This window comes from Podarcis pityusensis, assembly GCF_964106645.2.
Source record: "Podarcis pityusensis genome assembly, chromosome: 1".
Classification (NCBI taxonomy): Eukaryota; Metazoa; Chordata; class Lepidosauria; order Squamata; family Lacertidae; genus Podarcis; species Podarcis pityusensis.
The window spans coordinates 50,058,702-50,079,349 of record NC_138028.1 but is presented as its reverse complement, the minus strand read 5'-3'; the positions used below and the strand labels follow the sequence as shown (position 1 = coordinate 50,079,349).

Sequence of the window (20,648 nt, the reverse complement as noted above, 5' to 3'; positions counted from 1 at the left end):
ATACTGTGTGTCCAGAACACTCTCTTCAAGGAATGAATCTGTCTCTCATGGATGCCACTGCCGCTTCTCCCAATTGTTCCATCTGTGGTATTTTATCTTGTTAAGTCGCTTTGAGACTTTTTATTTTGTAAAAAGCAAGTAACAAATGTGATAAATTAATAAATACATGGCTTGTGATAGCCATACTAATTCAGGGACTATATGCTAAGGCTCCAATCAGCAGTATAGCTGGTGGATTTAAAAGTATGCATGTGTTCCAAAGGACAAGCATTTTAATTAATCAGTGTTAAATTTCTATAAAAGTTAAAGGTAAAGGACCCCTGACAGTTAAGTCCAGTCGCAGACGACTCTGGGGTTGCGGCGCTCATCTCGCTTTACAGGCTGAGGGAGCTGGCCTTTGTCCACAGACAGTTTTTCTGGGTCATGTGGCCAGCATGACTAAGCCGCTTCTGGCGCAACAGAACACTGAAACCAGAGCAGTGCACGGAAACGCCGTTTACCTTCCTGCCAGAGTGGTACCTATTCATCTACTTGCACTTTCTGGCGTACTTTCGAACTGCTAGGTTGGCAGGAGCTGGGACCAAGCAATGGGAGCTCATCCCATTGCGGGGATTCGAACTGCTGACTTTCTGATCGACAAGCCCAAGAGGCTCAGTGGTTTAGACCACAACACCACCTGTGTCCCATTTCTATACTACCCATCAACTAAGTCCTTTGGATCGTTTTTACACACAAAATTTAGGCAGCGTGGCCATTGAGCGACAATTCATCATGAAGACCGAGGCTGAACACCAGATTAAATGTGGCTACCTGGCGAAAGCTCCAGTCATCCGTCTCCCTCCTCCCACCATGCTCCTGAATAAGAGAGTCACAAAACACAGAATTCAGTTGGGCACAACTTCACTTAGTCCCAACAGCATTTTCTTACTCAACATCTTCCCAACTTCAACAGACAAACACCTAGGGATTCTAAAAGCAGCACATTTGCAAAGGAAGTTTTATTCTGTGAATAATCGCGAGGCAATATTCAAATTAACTGGGTGGTGGGAATTGTCTCCAAGTAGATTGTGACTCTGAGCTAGCAAGGGATCAGAACCTTATTTCTCACAACCCCAAGTTCAGTTAAGCAGAGCTAGGTGTTAAAGGCATATGGATGGAATTTAAAGAGACAGAATTCACAGTCCTTTCACATAAAAGTCCTGGTTATCCCAATCTTTCTTTCTTTCAGCAGCCCATTTAAGGGCAAAGAAGTGCCTTTTTGTTGTCACAGCTTCGGGTTGTGAGAACTAAACAATGAGCCGTCAAACCCTTGCCAGCCTTCTACTAATCCTCCAGGGACCCACCAGTATATTATGATCTACTTTTGTTTACCCTGACCTAGCCAATGGAGTCTCTATCAGCCTTGTATGATTTGGATGGGGGCACATTTTTCATATCCATTTTGTGATGCAGATGGGCTGCACATCCCCACCTGTTTTCTACAACTTTGATGTGTGGTTACTATGTATGCATCACCAGTTCTGTGCAACACCTACCTGTGTCTAAAACTACCATTGGATCGTGTGTACACAGAGGTGGGGCATATTTGGTATTAGCAACCATGTTTACTTGCCCCAAAGTGTTCACTCACATTAGACCAGTACATTTCTGATGATACTCACCCTCGTCGGAGTGCTGAGCGGAAGTCCATCTCCCCTGTTGCAGGTGCCTCTGAAACAACATAGATTACAAAAAGAAAAATTGTAGTAATGAAAATATATTTGCATCCAAGGCACCAACAGCCACACCTGAAACATTCTCAAAATCTTCCCCTCAAAAAACATGTTCATACCTTTCGTTTTGGTTATTAACTTGGAGGCTGAATAAATTATGTTTTTGTGTTCACCACAGCACCTTCCTATAGGTGTCTACTCTACTCACAACCACAATGGGAATACACAGGTGAGTGTGTATAGATTTCAGCCTTGGGGGCTTTCTCTTTTATAGTTCTGGCATTGATTTTTCCTTGCTTTTCTTCTAGCTGTCCCCACTGGGAAAAGTTGAGCAATCATACCCCCATTTTGCTTATGTTCTAGTTCTCATTCTTCTTTTAGCAACATAGTTTTTATTAATTTTCATTTTTAAACTGATTGACATGCCTGCACTAAGGTATATCTTGGTTTACATTAGAACATATGACCTGCAACAATTACATAAAATTAAAATAAAAAAATAAACAATCAGATAAACGTTTCAGGATATATTACCAAAGTTGTGCCAAAGGGGATGAAGTGGGTTATTGGTTTGTTTATGTTCTTGTTTTTAGTGCGCATTTAGTGTTTTTTATCTTCTATTTTTGTGCTGTGAACAGCCCTGAGATCTTTGGATGGAGGATGTTATGAAAAATTAAATAAATAAATAATAAATATTTGCCAAAATTGTTACAGATATGAAATGATATATAATGACATGTATTGCTTAGACTGGCGACCAACACATGGGAGAATGGTTTGGTTTTATATAGTAATTCATGCATGCCAGACTGTGCTGCAAACTATGGATACTGTTCTACCATATGCCTGGTTATTTGTATAATAGCAGACTGCATAAAATCGTCATGTTTCTTTTGGCCTCTTGCAACTTCTTCTAATAATATTGTTTGCCAATTTGCAATATACCATATGTCCATGGTTAATAATTGTTCTTGTAGTGGTTAACAGATATATTATAAGTTCCTTGTTTTTAATTTGCAACATATCATGACAAGTTGAGCCAGTCCTGGGGTCATGGGGACTGTCTGCCCATAATCAAATTTATTTCTGTAAATACATTTTTCCTGATTTTTTTCAATTTTTGGACACTCCTACCACATGCGTTGATATTCCCCAATAGTGGGACATCCTCTCCAGCACACTGGGGAACTGTTTGGTTTTATATAGGCTAGAAACCTAGGTGTTAAATTCCAGCCATACACAATTTTAAGAACTCTTTCTCTGGGGGTTGCCAATATGGTTTTGTATGGCACTTTTGTCCACAGTCTGTTCCATGCCTCTTCTTCAATTTCTAAGCCCCAATTCAGTTCCCACCATCTTCTCAAATTGTGCTGAGAGCAAAATTGAACATCTATAACAGATGTATACAAAGATGGTATTAGTTATTTTGCTTTTTTTGCTATTTTGCCTAAAGGCTATGATATTTGCACAGATGTAATACCATAAATATTTTCCAATATTCTGACACATTTAGGGCCAAATCCTTTTTTTTTAACCACTCCAATTAAATACTTTGGTTTCACATAGTCAAATGCTTTAAACATATCTAATGATAAACATACCAGAGGTGATTTTTGTGTCCTATTTGATCTGTTTAAATGTGATTCTTCCTGTATGCATGGCCCTCTCATCAGCACCTTTATTTCCCCCCCACAATAGGTAAATAGACCACAGCCTAGCTCTCATTGTTCTGGTTTTGTACTAAGGTGCTGAAACAACAGCGCACACATTTCATTTGCCTTTTAATCAGCGACAGAAACTTTTGCAACTGAGATGCGTTAAAAGCAGTAACTGCACAATGCCTTTAGAGTAAAATTGTTGGTCAAACTAGTCATCTAAAAATACTGCAAGTTCCTGTATTTGAGGGGAGTCAGAGAAATAGGCTTCCAGCACAGTCCTACTTACTCTTTCAATTCTTGTGTGGGGAAGCACTATGTGCAGTAAAATTCATTTTCCCTTCTTTGCACTTCCTCCTTTAGAACTGAACCTAAATAGAGCCATGGTTTATATTCTGACATATATTTTTTTTTACTTTTGCTGACTTGACTGACCAGGACTAGATGGAGATATAGAATTCATCTCCATTCAATTTGCTTGCAGTCAATTTCCATTTTTTTAAGATTGCTTGTTTTAAAACAATTTGCTTGTTTTAAGATTGCCAAGATTAAAAAACCACAACCACAAACAAGACTTGACTTTGATTTTTCAGATTGTTAAATTAGACTGCAGAAGAGACAGTTCATCCAGAAACCCTGTCAAGGGTTAGCCTAGTTAATATTCAAATACTTAACAGTTCTCTTAACTGAATCCATTATGATATTCATCATTATGTTTCTTAAAATCTGTTGCAAAGATAGGAAACATTTATTTGTTTTGTTTTAAAATGCATATTTTCTTTCTTTTTTAAGTGTTGAGTATACCTGAAGGAGCGTCTCCACCCCCATCGTTCTGCCCGGACGCTGAGGTCCAGCGCCGAGGGCCTTCTGGCGGTTCCCTCATTGCGAGAAGCAAAGCTACAGGGAACCAGGCAGAGGGCCTTCTCGATAGTGGCGCCCGCCCTGTGGAACGCCCTCCCATCAGATGTCAAAGCAATAAATAACTACCTGATGTTTAGAAGACATCTTAAGGCAGCCCTGTTCAGGGAAGTTTTTAATCTGTGATATTTTACTGTATTTTTGGTTTCTATGGAAGCCGCCCAGAGTGGCTGGGGAAACCCAGCCAGATGGGCGGGGTACAAATAATAAATTATTATTATTATTATTATTATTATTATTATTGAGAAATATGTATTTAAATGAAAAAAATTGTGCAGTTTTACATATCAATGTGGAAACAGGATGGAACAGACTTATATGTTGATGCATTCAAAAGTGAAATGGAACAGAATAAGACTGATTCACCATTCCTAGTTTGAAGGATCATGGAAGCTCTTAAATGTATCGCTTAAAATAAAGGCAACCCTTTGAATATTAAATATCTCCACAACAGGGGATGTCTGGCAACTCAAATGACAAGTGGGGGAAATCTTTAACTACAGTTAATTGTACCATTTCTCGCTCGCCCACCCAGAAATCTCATTCTTACTTTTTTACCAAGTGGCCTCAGTGATCCCCCTTCCCAGTTAATGTAGCTTTTCTAATCAGTGCTTATCTCAGAAATATTACTACCATGAAGAAAGTAGGGATAGCTACTCCAGCAATGCAAGGCACCTCTGCTGTTATGAAAAGTCATCTTACCATTGACAACGAGGCTAAAATTACAGCTATCAAACTTGTCCTTTGTAGCTGCTTCACATCTGTATGCTCCTGCGTAAGCCATTTTTGCTTCAATGATTTGCATTTCAAAGACATAAATCTTAAAAGAAGAAAAAGAAATAAATGGACCATTTCACACAAGACATTTTGCATTCAGATCTCCTGCATTGCAGGGGGTTGACTAGATGACAACTCTGTAATTCCACGATTCCATGTGTGTCTGCCTGCCTGCCAAGAGCACTGAATTCCTATTGTGTCTTTGAGAAGCCCAACAAGGATTCTTCATTCTCATCTATAAAATACCTACACATTCACTCTTTCCTCCTCACGTCTCCAAACTGAAAATCCTTTTGCATCTTCTTTTCCAAACCTTCCAGTCACCAAACTTTCACGATTGCAACATATAGATTGGCAGTGTATCTAATCTTCTTTTAAAGCCATCCAAGTTGACGGCTACCACTGTCTCCTGTGAGCAAGTTTCACGGTTTAACTCTGCACAGTTTTTGTCCAATAGAAAGCATAGCTTTTAATAAACTTTGTGACACAAGAGGAATGTAGGTTAGCTAGTGTATGCAACTCCTGGCATTTCTACAGCAGAGGAAAGATTCTCTTTAGCCTTGAAACAGCAAAAAAAGTATGCTAAAAATAAAAAGAGGGAAGGGTCAGTCTGTGAGTTGTACCTTGTTATTTCGGTCATAATTCTCATGAAGCTGGAGATGTTTCCCCACTTTGCTTCCCAGGTCCATCCACTTCCCCTTGAACCATTTCACAGAAGGCTTCTTCAGGAGGCTTTCGCCTGCCACTTTGGCAGTGAATGTAATGTTCCCACCTTGAGAAGGAAATATATTAAGGTGAACGTGTGATCTGAGGTGTAACAACTGGAGAGAGAGAGACAGCCAGCCAGCAGAAGCATCATTTCCACCCATCCCAGCTCTAGGTTATGCACTTACCAACAGTCACTTCTCCATCTTGTGGCCGAGTCACAAAGACACCAATAGGATCCACAGGTGCCTCTTGCTGGGCTTCTGTAGGAAGAACTGGAAAGCAAATGAAGAAGAAGAGTTTGGATTTGATATCCCGCCTTTCACTCCCTTTAAGGAGTCTCAAAGCGACTAACATTCTCCTTTCCCTTCCTCCCCCACAACAAACACTCTGTGAGGTGAGTGGGGCTGAGAGACTTCAGAGAAGTGTGACTGGCCCAAGGTCACCCAGCAGCTGCATGTGGAGGAGGGGAGATGCGAACCCGGTTCCCCAGATTACGAGACTACCGCTCTTAACCACTACACCACACTGGCTCATGACCCTGAATGAATGACCCTGGCCTTTGATATCTGAGATACACGGTCTTTAGGACCAGCCCACTACATTGTATCATGTGTTCCAGATTATAGTGTGGATATTTCATGCTACTTCCAAGCTGTCCACAGTATATGTTTCTACGTATAGAGCTATCCCTTTGAGCTGCTCCATTAACTCTCACTTCGCAGGCCTATTTCTAATCTGTTTCAACAAATCCTGCCCTCCACGTGTCCCACCCCCTGGCACATGCCGTGGTGAGGAGGCAGAGCGCAGAGCCCTGCGCCGGCTCCTCCTCCCCGCAGCATGTCCCACTGGGCGGGACGAATCACATGACAGCATGCGCTGTGTCATGTGATGTCACATAATGCGCCCCCCAAAATGTGGGGGGCAAGTTTGCGTCCCGGCCTGGAACCCCTGGAATCACAAACTGTTCAGAGATTGGGGTGCAACAACACAATTGGTCAAGCTGTGCTCGAGATGTTGACTTGTCAAAATGGTCCCCTTTCCTACAATGCACTGACAGCCTTTAATTCTATGGGAAGGGGGCCAAAATTCCACAGATGACAACTTGAGTGCACATTTGTGCGTACCGATAACGTTTTGACAGGTTAGAGTGGGGTGACAGCTCAGTGCCAGAGCACATGCTTTGCAATTAGGGACATAAGAAGGCATTTTCTGTTCTGCCATGGATTCACTGCATGCAACTGTATTTCCATTCCACTGGAGTTCATCTTCTACCAAAATCTATGTTATATTTCTTGCTGTCCGTTGTGACAAAATTATGTAACATACATTATGTCATTGTTACATTATTGCACTCCATTCATTTCAATGTAAAGAAAACACAATGCAAGTAGATTACATATTGTTTGAGGACTGAAAGCAACAGCAAATACTGATCGTATTTGCTGGACTGATTCTCCATCATCCCTATTTGCAACTGAAAGGCTCTGGGGTCAATCCCTGGCATCTCCAGGCAGGCCTGGGAAAGACTCCTGTCTGAAACTCTAGCTGTTGCTAGTCAAATGAGTTTGATAGACCCATTATATGGCTTTGGAATGGAAACAGAGTTGCATGCAGCAAATCCAGGGCAGAACAGAAAATGCCTTCTTATATTTGTAGAAGATGGCTTCCTATGCCCCTACCTGTAGAAGGAAAACAGTGTGTGATTTACAATGTATTTGGACCAGTAAACAGGGACAGTTGAAGTGTATGCACAGGCCTGCATTATGTAATACATATATGGTGCTGCAAGTGTCTTTGTTTTTCCCTTTGTTACAAAGACACATTTATTCAACACATGTACGAAGTAATATATGAACTGGTGCCCATTTGTACATTTAATAAAGCCAGGGCTTTTTCCCCAGCAGGAACTCACTGGAACTCAGTTCTGACACCTCTCAGGTGGGCGCCATTGCCATTCTAAGAGAACAAGGGAGGTGTTCGTGGTGAGTTCCAGCACCTCTTTTTCCAAAAAAATAGCCCTGGATGTAGCTCACAAGTTCATTATTGTTCTTCTCTTGCTAGTTACTATTTTTAACTGTTCCTACTTTTCCCATTGAGCCTATTATTTTATTATTTTCATTATTCCATTATTCCAACTAGAGAGAGACTACTACCATCACATCTTGTTTACCTTCTGAACTTTTGCTATCACCTGTAGGTTCATTTGAGATAGTTGGCTGAGGAGTATCTGCTCCTTTAGGTGCATCTGAAACAGCTGGTTGAGGAGCAGGTTCAGGAGGAGGAGGCGTCTCTTCTACCTTTTCTAGAAAGGAAGGGAATCAAAGAAAAGTAATTAAAAGCCCCATGTTATATTCTATATATAAAAATGTTTTATTTCAGTTTCGCAATAAGAATGAATAAGGGACATGCTGAAAACCTGGTTCTTTTCAGCAAAGTATAGTGTATTATTTTAAATGGTGTCTCACGTTACATGCATGATCCTACGGTATGTGTACAATAGGATCCAAATCAGCAATGAATAAATCCATACTTTTTGGGCAGAATGCATGCTCAGATGATGCAAAATTTGAGCAAATGATGCAAAATTGCATCATTTATGCATCTGTCAATAGAACTAGTCTTACATTTTTGCTTTTTAGGGTTTGAAATTTTATTTTAAGAAGGCTTTAATGATATAAGTTAGAAACTTGGAAATATTAGAGCAGTTAAAGCACTTGATGCTAAAAGTGGGGGAAGTGTGGCTGTAGAGCACAAGATTATTATTATTTGTGGGTTTTCTTTCCTGCTCTTACATGAACTTTGCAATGAACAAAGTAGACTCTTTTTAGAACAGTTAAGCCCTGCAACTGGCAACATAAGCAACTCAGTTTCTGAAGAAGGCTTTATATCTTTGAAGGAATATAATGAGAGAAAAGATGAAAGTGAAAAAAAAGATTAGCTGCCTCGTTTCTGTCAAGACACCCAGACAAGAGTGTATCGTACAATTGTTTTCTCAAACCTGTTCCCGTTAGGGTTGTTGTCCGGAATGGTTTAGCTGCATAAAACTGAAAGTGAACTGGGGCAGCATTCTTGCTTGTTGCTTCTCAGGGAAAACTGAAATGCCTTTCACCCTTAAAATTGATGTCTCAATCATGCCCTTGACTGCAGAGAGACCAATATAGATTGCTGTGGAGTGCTGGGTCATTCACGTATTGTCAGGGCCATAAAACAATGCTTGACAGTTGAGTTTACGTCCAAGACAAAACCACAACCCTGGTACCATGCATTATAATTTATCCCATTTGGACTAATGGCCTTATTTGCAAATTATATCCAGTTAGCAAGAAAGTAGTTTCCCAGTGAGGAGAGTACCATTAGCTCAATAATTTATGTCTTAAACGCTTTTGAGAAAGGCCTGATGAAATAACCACTCCATCATAATGTCTCCAATGAGGCAGTGTGCATCCACGAACCATCTTGAACCCCATTTACCTGGTTCTTTGACTTTGAGTTCAAATTTGACCTTCGAACTTCCGGCAATGACAGCATATGTCACATCATCCTCTTTTCCGACACTATTGATGGTCAGTGAGTGTTTGTTCCCCTCTGACTTGATGACATACTTGTCACTTGCAGCGATTTCTATTCCATTTCGCTGCCACTTCACCTTGATACCTGTCTTCTCTGTCTCTGCTTCAAAAACAGCAACACCTCCTGCGACGACATCTGTTGTCTTTGGCTTCTTGATGAATGCAGAAGCTAAAGAGGAGATGAAAAGGCTTATTTTCCGCAGCAAGGCTGACAAATGCATGCAGATCTGCCCTCCCCACCCCCTCTCTGTATTGGCTAACAAAAAGAATAAGACTAATCTGTGAGTAATCAGAAGAATACCTTGGGCATGAAACATCTTCCTTTGGGGGATTGTTGCGTTTTTAAGATTTTTTTTATATGGCAGGAATTTCATCTCATTTAGTCTAGTTAGAAATGTTGACAATTTTAAATTTACTGCTCATAAAAGCACAATACAGAAATGCTTAATTGCTAACATCATTTTGACATATGCTTGCCAATACCTTATCCCATTTTTGTGTGGAATTCCTCATTCACAACTTGTATTTGTTCAAATCACTATTTCACACTAAACTGTTTCCAGCTTCTACAAATCCTGTTTATTTTTTGCTTGAGCAGCTCTATTAATTCCTGGCAAAGCCCTATTGAGAGAATTGGTTTATATTTTCCATAATAGTTTGTCTATGAAAGAGATAATGTTTTAAATAAATACTTCCTTCTAAAAATTAACATTTTCATATTAATTTTATTGACTGTAGGGCTAACCCAAAGTTCATCCTGCTACCATGCACAACTTGATTCTAAGTTCCAGTGGAACTTACTTATGCCCAGGACATATTTGTATATTGTTCTGACACCTTTGTTTTTATCTAGCTGGCAACTGGATCTTTTACGGTTTTGTGTTGGTCTTTGCTTTTAAGCAATTTAATAAACGGCTGACTGATTGATTGACACAGGGAAAGCCAAGGGCATTTTCTCCCTGAGGTGGAGAGGCAATTGCACACCCCATTTCCCAGATCAAAGTGCATAGCACCCAAGGCTGATTAAGTTATCATGATGGCGTGCCTGAGGCAGAAAATCCCACAAGCCCCTCTCCTCCTCTTTGATAATAAAAATACAATAAATTATAAATTTGCTGTTCTTCCATAATACCCGAAATAACCTGCCTGAGGTGGTCTCCCCATTCTATCCACTAGCAGGTCTGCCTTTGAATATCCATACATTTTGCACAGAATATCCATACATTTATTTTGCCCTACCATCATCTACAAAGAGATGTTGCAGGCCTTTATAGCGGTTGAAAAAACCCCATCCTATATCATATGTTTAGATAGAGACAATAGCAGGACAAAATACACTAGTATCTACAGCATGGCCAATGATGCCTCTGTTGGAGCTTCAAGTTTTCTAAAACTTATTTTCTGTTTCTAGTTTACTGAGTGCTGTAAACTAAATGAAACTATAGGGCACATCTCTGAAATAGGGATAATGAGTGTGGTTGCTTTTCCATAGCAATGCCATCACCCTGGGGACAGGATATAGCAAAATATTAAATGAGGACAAGGTGCAGTGCATTTGTAGCAACCGCCACCTTCTCTCTAATGGCAGGGCTGTTCCTGAGTCACTGTCTGCTGCCATATTTCAAAAAGTGAAAATCCAGACAGAAAAGTTGTTGAGCTTTATTTAGTTCTGGCCAAAGATGTTGAGATTTTATTGCAAAATCACAAAGAAATTGGGTGTTTTTGAGGAAAATTGGCAAAAACGACACTGCCGACACGGACTGCCATACATCCAGATCTTCCTGGGCTTTTCGCCGATTTCCACCCAGACACTGCTTGAGGCTGCGGTATTCCGGATATGCCAGGGAAATTCTGGACATATGGCAATCCTAGCACTATGATAGATACACACCCATTCATTTGGCCCAGTAGTCAAAGATCAGTGTCTTGCTAAGCCAAGGTTGGGAACCTGTGAACTTACAAGTGTTATTGGACTCCAATTCCCATTCACCCCGCATGACAAAGTGCTGGAGCTGCAATCTAGCAGCATCTGTCAGTCTACCCTGTGCTCTTGCTGTTTAAACATCTGGGAAGACTCATACAAAACAAGTCCCCAGAAGGCAGAACTCATTTGTGCAGCTGAGTGAAAGCACCAGACAAGTTGATCCATTGTGTTTGCACCATGGATATTAATATTTAAAATCCCCTTCCAATGGATATTAAGTAGCTCTTTTAATACTCATTAAATTCATATGATATGCAGAAATTTACACATATCACAGATGCTAATACACAGAAAAAGGAGGTGCAGGATCACAGGGAGATCAAAGCATATGTGGTGATTGGTACTGTGCTGCTATGCACCAGGGAGCTTTTTCGCAGTCTCTCTAGCACAATTGGGAGTCAAGCCATTTTGGAAGATTACCAGGAAGCACAAACATCTACCATTTGGCTCCTTTCCCCATAGCATTGGGTTTAAAAAGATTTAGAGAAATATTTCTGTCAAAGCCCAGTCATCATCACTCATCCTATTAGCCTCAAAAGCTTTTGTAAATATGTTAACTGCTTGACAACAATGCAGCCTGTAAAAGTTCCAACTTTTAAATGGCATCTTTTCAGCTGCAGTCAGGAACTCCCTGCTGTGCTGCAGGGCTGTTCACAAGAGGGAGGTTTTCTATTTATATGCTATTTTTTTTTAAATCAAGCTGCTGTAGAGTTGAAACACACTGCAACTCACAAGTACGATTCACACATTATGTTTTTCTATCATCATGATGTTATCTCACATTGTTCTTCTCATACATCACGTCAGCTATTCTGTTGAAATGACACAGCTTTACAAACAAATAAAAATAGTCTCCTTCCCTGAACTTGGATATCTAATATCTCCTTCTCTGAATCATCTTGTAATATCCAGTCCCATTCCATTTAAGGTAATTCTTAATAGTTCTTCCTGAAGTATAGCCATGTCAACATGTTGCTGCCAAATGATTAGTCAAGTGTCTTGTCTATAAAGCTTTCGTGTTGTACTCTGGTAAACTAGTACAGCTTCCAGCCAGAAGGACACTGAGAATTTGTGTCTTCTCAGATGTCTCCAGTTCTTCCATGGCAGTTATGCCATGCTGTCCCCGAACCCCTGGACTGCTACCATCTTAAATCAAATGTTTAGATAACTTCCAATTATTGCGCAATTGATAATCTAGCCTTAGCTGCGCAAACATACTAATTACTGAGAAAAAAAATGAATTCATGCAACGTCACAGTCAGTGTTAAGGATATGACAAAATATGGATCAATTAACCAGAAAATTGTGTATTTTACCAAATCACACCTCTTGGTTGCTTAAATTTGCATTTCTAAGCTGAGAGCGAGTGTCACAATTTCATCCAATGAGCATAAAAACTAGTTCCAGAACTTCTTAAAAGCCAACAAATTAACACATGCCTTAATTCCAGGCCCCCCCCTTTGAGCTTGCAACCCTGCATCAAATGCCCCCTTGGCCCCCCTCTGATTGGCTCCGGGGCTGCATACCTTAGGTGATTTCTCACTGGGCTCTGCCCCAGGCTCACCAAAAACTACAGTCACTGGATTGTCCTACATAATTTTGCCCTTGGACCCACTCAAGGCTGCTAGCTCTCCCCTTAGCCAAGACTTGAATTAAAGAAGAAAAAGTAAGGTAGTCCAATTATTGACCCCCCAAATTTTAGGTGAGTCATGGTCCCCACTCCACCCATTGAAAAGGGGTTTCCCTCCAGCCCTTCTTAATTTGATGATCCCCGGCAAAGCTCTGGGCTTTAGTTCACTCAGGCTCATATAGGCATCCCCCCCCTCCAAAGATTAGATTTTTGAATGTGAGAATCCATGTTCCTTTATTTAGTTTTACTTCCTGTTAATTCCAGCACAGCCATGGCACACATGAAAATAAATGATAATAGTATTTTCTTCCAATTTGCCTCCAATCAACCAAATAACTGCCCATGAGTTTGGCATGTACATTTGAATGCTCCAAATGTGTCAGTGAAGGAACTTGTCTAAGTGTTTTGCTCTGGAGCTATATAACGTTACTATAAATTCCTTAGCTGAAAAGAGGCAAAGGCACTTTCTGCACTTATAGGCTTAGCTACCCCTTGATCCCAACTTGTCAAGTCTCGCTATCTTACATTCTTCTTCCCCTTCAGCAGCTGAGGCTGTAAATTCCAGTAACATGAGTAAAAGGCTAGCAATAAGATGGACACACACACACACACACACACACACACACACACACAGCCTTACTTTATAACCTTGTGTATATAATTGTTCTGTACATCTGTTGTGCCACTGGTGCAATAATGCAAAATAATTATATTTATATCCCCCTCCCTTTTTACAGTTCTTCTAAATCTGCAGATAAAAACAAGTAATACTTAATGTATGACTAAAGAATTACATAACCTTCAAGCTCTTCAAAAAGAAAACCTAGTAAAACATTCCAGTCTGTGAATCTAATTATGCCTCACTTAGATTCCAAGAGGAATTTAAAAAGCACAAAGAGACTTACGGCAGGTTAAAGGCCAACAAATGTATTACTGCATAAGCTTTTATAGACTAGAATCTGAAAGCTTAAAACTAGTGCAATAGTCTTTAAAAGTGCCATGGAACTCACATATCTACTACACTGGAAATTATTACAGAGAATGCAAAGGTTTTTCTGAAAAACGTGAACACAACTGCTGTTTGCAAGTCTCTCTCTCGTTTACTTATCAAAAGCAGTTTTCTTCTTGAAAACCCACTCACAGTGCCTAAAGTTCAAATTTTGTTACGTATCACCGCTCTTCCCACAAAACTTTATAAGATGATTCCGTATTTGGAAAATCAATTTTATCGCTTCCCTGTTTGACCCTGTAATTGTTCCCAAGATAACAGATACATTAACAAAATATATAATAATCATTTCAGAGCACTTCATTAATTCAGAAATCATTGCAACCAATTAGATATGTCTTCTTATCCTATATTGCAGAAAGAGGTACAGGGATGAGACTAGAAGCCTGGAAAATAGTGTGTGCATGACTGAGGTAATATTTGATAGGAGATATTGTATATTGTAGGGACGCAGGTGGCACTGTGGGTTAAACCACAGAGCCTAGGACTTGCCAATCAGAAGGTCAGCGGTTTGAATCCCCGCGACGGGGTGAGCTCCCGTTGCTCGGTCCCTGCTCCTGCCAACCTAGCAGTTCGAAAGCACGTCAAAGTACAAGTAGATCAATAGGTACCGCTCCGGGGGGAAGGTAAACTGCATTTACGTGCGCTGCTCTGGTTTGCCAGAAGCGGCTTAGTCATGCTGGCCACATGACCCGGAAACTATACGCTGGCTCCCTCGGCCAATAAAGCGAGATGAGCGCCACAACCCCAGAGTCGGTCACGACTGGACCTAATGGTCAGGGGTCCCTTTATCTTTATTGTATATTGTATTTTGCTTGAGGTGGCAAAACCTTACTACAATCAGGGAGCCCAGAGAGAGATGGTAAGCCACCATCAATAACAACAGGAGAACACAAGAGCCCTGCAGTTCAGAGACCTGTCTGGTCCAGCATCCTGTTCTCACAAGGGCCCAACTAGAGGTCTATGAAAAGCCCACAAGAAGGATATGAGCACAACAGCACTCTTGCAATTGTACTCAACAGCAACTCGTATAAAGAGGTATGCCACCTGCCGCTTCCTCTTCTTCCTCCTCCCCACTGCCACTGACACCAACACCACCAGCTCCCTGCCCAGTTTCCTTTTTCTCATCGTTTTTGGGTGGAGGGAGGCTGTGGAGTTGGTGGTGGCAGAGCTATCAGCAGCGGGAGGAGGGGGTAGGGGTGGGGAAAAGTTGCTATCGGCAAGGGGCAGGGAAGAATCATTGGTGGCAGGGAAAGAATTGGCAGGGGAGCAGCTGGTAGAGGTGGGGGTCGGCATTTTCTCAGTGGCAAAACATCCTGGGCCAGCCCTAGCATAAGCCCCAAGTGGCAAGGCTGAAGTGGGCAGGTTGGTTTCCAACTGTATTTGGAGACAAAATTCTCCCCAAATCAGGTCTGAGAAAAGACAGGACAATGGACAAAAATACTAGAATGCAGCCATGTTCTCTGGAGACACACACACACACACAAACACACATACGAGTGGTGCCTTGGTTTACGAACTTAATCCGTTCCTGAAGTCCGTTCTTAAACCAAAACCATTCTTAAACTGAGGCGCGCTTTCCCTAATGAGGCCTCCTGCCGCCGGTGTCCTTCCACCATTTGGATTCTGCTCTTAGACTGAGGTAAAGTTCCATCATTTGGATTCTGCTCTTAGACTGAGGAGAACACTACCTTCCGGTTTTGCAGAGTTCATAAACTGAATAGTTCGTAAACAGGGCTGTTCATATATATATATAATTTTATATATAATATTTAATTATATATATAATTTATAAATATATAAATTTATAAATTTGGAGTGAGCTGGTCCTTTTGCCAGCATGATATAGCAAATGGCAGGACTTGTCTTGCACCTCAATGGCTATGCAGAAGAAAAATTTTCAAAAGGTGCAGCTTGTCTCATTCCCACAGAAGTGCAGCTGCAAAACCTTCCTTCTTTTTTAGAACATTTGAAGATACAGAAAGAAGCACTTCTACTGCATCTGATCACCCAAATGATCTGGTTTTGGAAGTTGATTAGGAACACAGGAAGATATATGTCTTATCCAAGGTCAACTATTTCTCCATCTGGATTATGACTATCTGCTCTGACTGGCAATAGTTCTCTAGAGCTCTTGGCAGACATATTTCTCATCACTTGCTAACAGAGCATTTTAACTGAAGACCTTACTCATGCAAAACACGGGCTCAGCATTTGGTTCCACAATGCTTGGGATAACATGACAGGTCAAACTCAGAGAAGCAATAACATAGTTCCCATAGACTGGGAATTGATTCAGATTTTAGGACAGCAGACTAAATACCCTTAGGATCCCAGATATATTTCCCTATTGTTTAAGTTATCTGCAAGTTGAATGTACATACTGTATAAGGAACAGCTTCAGTCTTCACTGTTCACACCAGTAGGTGTTCACATTTTGTGTTTGACCCTGCCTTCTAATTTGTTGATTGAATTATGATGATTAAGTTGCAACTGGGCATGCACACAGATAGCTTGCAGGCACACACTGTCTTAAAAAAAAACAAAACCCATCCAGGAAGCGTGCAAAAGCATACAGTAAGGCAACTGTAAATTCTCAGCACACAAGTTTTAATGTGGTTTGCTTCTGCTTTTTTGGTCTTGTGCAATCTGAGGGATCAAAAGGAAAAGAAAAAAAAGCTCCTCCTTCAAGAGCCCTGGGAATAGAAATGAAAGGGACTGTAAATTCTCAGCACACACATTTCAAGGATGATGTAGTACACAAGGACGTGTAGTACACAAAATCTGGAAGGTACCATATTGGCTACCTCTAGTTTACTGCAAAGTGTGAACAGGACCATTACAATCAAAGCTCTCCACCATCAAGTGTGCATGGTGAAGAACTATGGTAAGTCACAGCCCTCTGACAAAACCATTCATAATAAACAGATTTACATACCCATATGTACTTATACATCACACTTTTATGTATATGCACACAGCCTTTTTCAGATACCTTTTAAAAACATGTGTGAGGCAGCTTAAGTCACACAAATCATATATTTCAAGCACACTTACATGCAAACAAGGCAAAAGGACACAACCTGTTAACACAGCAAACACTGTATCATGTGTGTGTGTTTGTGTATAGCTAGACAGACAGAATGACCCACAAGAAAGTGCAATATTCAGAAGCACTATATGGAAAAAAAACTAATTTAAATCAGGGAAATATCAGATGTTGGGTGACTGTACTTTCTCTGCTTACCAACTGCTTGGAAATGAAAAAGAGACTAGCCTTATTCACTAGCTTTTATATTCTGGCAAACATTAAACAATTAATTATATATAACATTTCAAATACAACAATGAATGCCACTTTCTCCAGTCATTACATTACAGGGACAGAACTTGAGAAGAGTGCATGAATACTGTTTTCAGAACAGCAGTTGTTAGATACTTATAGGTAAGGTCAGTGCTTTTTTTACTTAAAAAAATGTTTAGGGGTATTCTCATTTTCCTACTCATATTTCAATGCTGCCCCTCAATGAGACCAAACTTAGATTCACAAAATGTTTAGGGGTATGCGTACCCCTGCATCACCCCAGAAAAAAAGCACTGGACAAGGTCCAAAATTATTTAGATGCTGCAGTTGTAGACAATTAAAAGATGATGAATATTTACAACCATGAATTTTGTTTTCTTTCTCTGTGCTACCCAGCCTTTCAGAGAAGATATAAAAGTGACTTTTCTGGTGACAAAATCTATTCTGACCCTATACCACCTTTCAAAAAGGAGGAAAGATATACATTTACTATTTAGGGATCTCAGAGTGGCAGACAAGAACCAATCTTATAGAGAAAAATGCCTCGTTTTCTCATTCAGCTGTAAACTTACATTTGCCTGAAAGAAAGTGATGGAGAAAAAATAACAACAATGGGAGTCACTTTTCTCCCCCTCAAAGAAAGCTTCCAAGAGACGTACCACACCCTGCTTCCTCCAACTTGAAGGTGATGAGGAGAACCTAAGAACTGGGAAATGAAAACTATTTTACTTTTGCCCTTCTTGATTAGATGTTTGTGTGGTGGTGATATGTGTTTGTTTAAATGAAGCTAATCCCAGTTAATTTAATTATCCTTGAATTAGGCTTCTATGCGCTTACTTCAAAAGAAAGCCACCTGTTTGTTTCCCCCTCAGTACAGTTGTTGCTAAGGCATCATGTTTCACTGCCTGATGAGGAAACCTGCTCCACCTAGCAGTCTCTCTCCCAAAGAGGAAGGTAATGCTCATTTTTTCCCTGTCTCTAGTTGAAGTCCTTACCTGGTTTCTTTACAGGTTCTGGCATCTTAAGGCTGGCTCACCAGGAGCTGACTGAGTGAGACTGCAAGGAGACTGAATGACTTCCAAGCCCCCCTGCTAAAGAAATACTACTGGGATGCCCCCTCCTGCTCCTCCCTCTTGTTCCCCAACTGTTGTCACCACCACTACCTTATCAACAGCACAGAGCACTTGACAGAATTCTTCCAGCCAGGATAAATATAGCTGGGTACCATGCGTCAGGGAGTGTGAACCACTCAAGAACAGGCCCTGCTGTTCATTTGATGGAAGACAAATCCCAGCGCACACCATGATGCTCTTTGCCTCACCCTCTCTGCCACATGCAATTTGCAGATTTATATGTGACCATGCACACTGAACCTCTAAATACACTGGTTTCTTCCAGGTGACGCTGCTTATTGGGCACCATCCTGACTTGTTTTCACGAAGCTTGTGAGGAGGTCAGATAACATCAGCTGTTGAGCATTCATTCTGATTTCTTTACAAGGAAGTTGTATGATGTTGCACCAAGCAATTGTTATCCTACACTTTCCAGTACATTTCCCCATGCATTGCAAGAAGTAAAAAAAAAAATTACTTTGGAGGGGGGTACATGGGTTTTTTATGTGGAAGACGATCAGAGGAACTTTAACTGCACAACCTGAATTTGCCGGCATGTGACTTAATCACATCCAAAAATAGTGACAGCCTGGAAGTGCCCACTATGGGCATGATCCAGCCAAAGTTAGGCATTTTCAAGTCCCCTTCATTTAAATGGGAGAGGTGATGAGTGAATGCTCAAATCTCTCCCACTGAAATCAGTGGCATAGAAACAGGCTTAACGTTGGCTGAATTGTCTTCTTTGTTTTTGGAACGACAGTGACAAATGGTAGACTTGGGTACCCAAACCTGAGCAGCAGCAGCGTCCTGACTTTGCAGCACACTTGAAAGAGAGTTGACTCCCAAAGCTTGGACAGACTTGCATGGGAGAGGAATATAACAGGGCTTCACTCAGCAAGAGTGTTGGGTATCTATGATCCACACATTATAAAAACTTATATCAACCTTATAGATTACAGCCAGGCTTTTATCAAAAGTTAAGTTTACTTTTCATGCTTGCAAAAGTTTTCCTCTCTTTGTGCATTGGCACTAGGCATCATTTTTGCCTAGCATATGGTTTCTTCTTTTGAAAGTGAACCTGTAAACCATGGTTTAGGACTGAGTTAGAGGTTTTTTTTCATATCTACCTTGCCAATGCAGACTCCTCTTAAATAGTTTAACTCCACCTCCCTCCATTATGAAGATTGGGCTGGGAACTGGCAAGCAGCCCAATCATATTTGTGGCTCTTATATAAACTTCTCAGCTGTTCTGTTTTAAAACACATATTTATTTCTTTGGCTCAGATCTCGTCCTCATGCTCAAAGGACAAATGGACAAGGAATGATTTCTGGCCCCCCTGCCCCCACTGCTACTGTGCTGCTAGCTACCAGATGGCAGCATTGTAATGATAATACATATTACCCAGTCTGCGCTGAGTTTTATGTTCCTTCACAGACATACTCTGATTTTCAGAGCTCACTCATTTTCCTTTGTAAGGAGTTTTGAGGTCATTAACTGGACACTGAACTTTATAAGGTTTGCTTCAAGCCATCAGAATCAGCCTCGGTGCAATGGATAACATTTCTTTTGCCACCCAGATATTGACCACACATAGTGGCATATTCTCACGGCTAAGAGACTGAGCTAATGAATCTCATAGTTCCCCACTCAAATCTTGTTTCTGTCAGGAACTCAGTGGCCTTTTCCAAGCCACTCATCCCCAGCCTCAACCCCACTACCTAAAAGTAAAAAATAAAAAATGGGAGGGGGGTTAATAATGCTGATTTACCTTACACTGTTGCTGTTAAGGATTATAAGTAGATAATGCATATGAGGCATTTTGAGCACTTGAAAGTGATGTAAAATTTTATGGAATTATTACTATTAATTATTACTATTGCATCAATTGTTTTAAATTTGTTGTTATCCGCCCTGAGCCTGGTTTTCTGAACCGGGAAGGGTGGGGTATAAATTATTATTATTGTTATTATTTTGATGCTTATTTATTTATTACATTTATATAGCTGCCACATAACAGCTGCCGCAAAGCAAAAGAATACAACATTAATTTAAAATACAGTATAAAATGGGGGGGGGGAGTATAATAATTTTTTTTTGAGAAACTGAAACATGATGAAAACAGTTTAAAACTCAATTTAAAACAGGGAGGCCTAGGCCTGCGTGAATAGAGAGCACTTCACCTGAAAAGTCAATGAAGATGGTGCCAGACAAACCTCCCAGGGATAGAGTGCTATTACCAAAAAGGCTCTGTCTGTAGTGGTTACCCTAC

At 40.7% G+C, this 20,648-nt stretch overlaps 1 protein-coding gene across 1 annotated transcript in view; it reads right to left on the bottom strand.

Annotated features, from left to right (window-relative positions):
* The window catches only part of MYBPC3 (myosin binding protein C3), a 73,335-nt gene extending 54,919 nt beyond the window's left edge, over nucleotides 1–18,416 (bottom strand). The window contains exons 1-8 of the mRNA XM_081021554.1: nucleotides 18,262–18,416; nucleotides 9,242–9,508; nucleotides 7,941–8,072; nucleotides 5,956–6,042; nucleotides 5,686–5,834; nucleotides 4,988–5,105; nucleotides 1,662–1,710; nucleotides 811–855 (exon numbers count right to left, since the gene is read on the bottom strand). Coding sequence (XP_080877680.1) covers nucleotides 811–855; nucleotides 1,662–1,710; nucleotides 4,988–5,105; nucleotides 5,686–5,834; nucleotides 5,956–6,042; nucleotides 7,941–8,072; nucleotides 9,242–9,508; nucleotides 18,262–18,286 — 872 coding nt within the window. The 5' untranslated portion in view covers nucleotides 18,287–18,416. The remainder of the gene's footprint in view (nucleotides 1–810; nucleotides 856–1,661; nucleotides 1,711–4,987; nucleotides 5,106–5,685; nucleotides 5,835–5,955; nucleotides 6,043–7,940; nucleotides 8,073–9,241; nucleotides 9,509–18,261) is intronic.
* Between the last annotated feature and the right edge of the window lie 2,232 nt (nucleotides 18,417–20,648).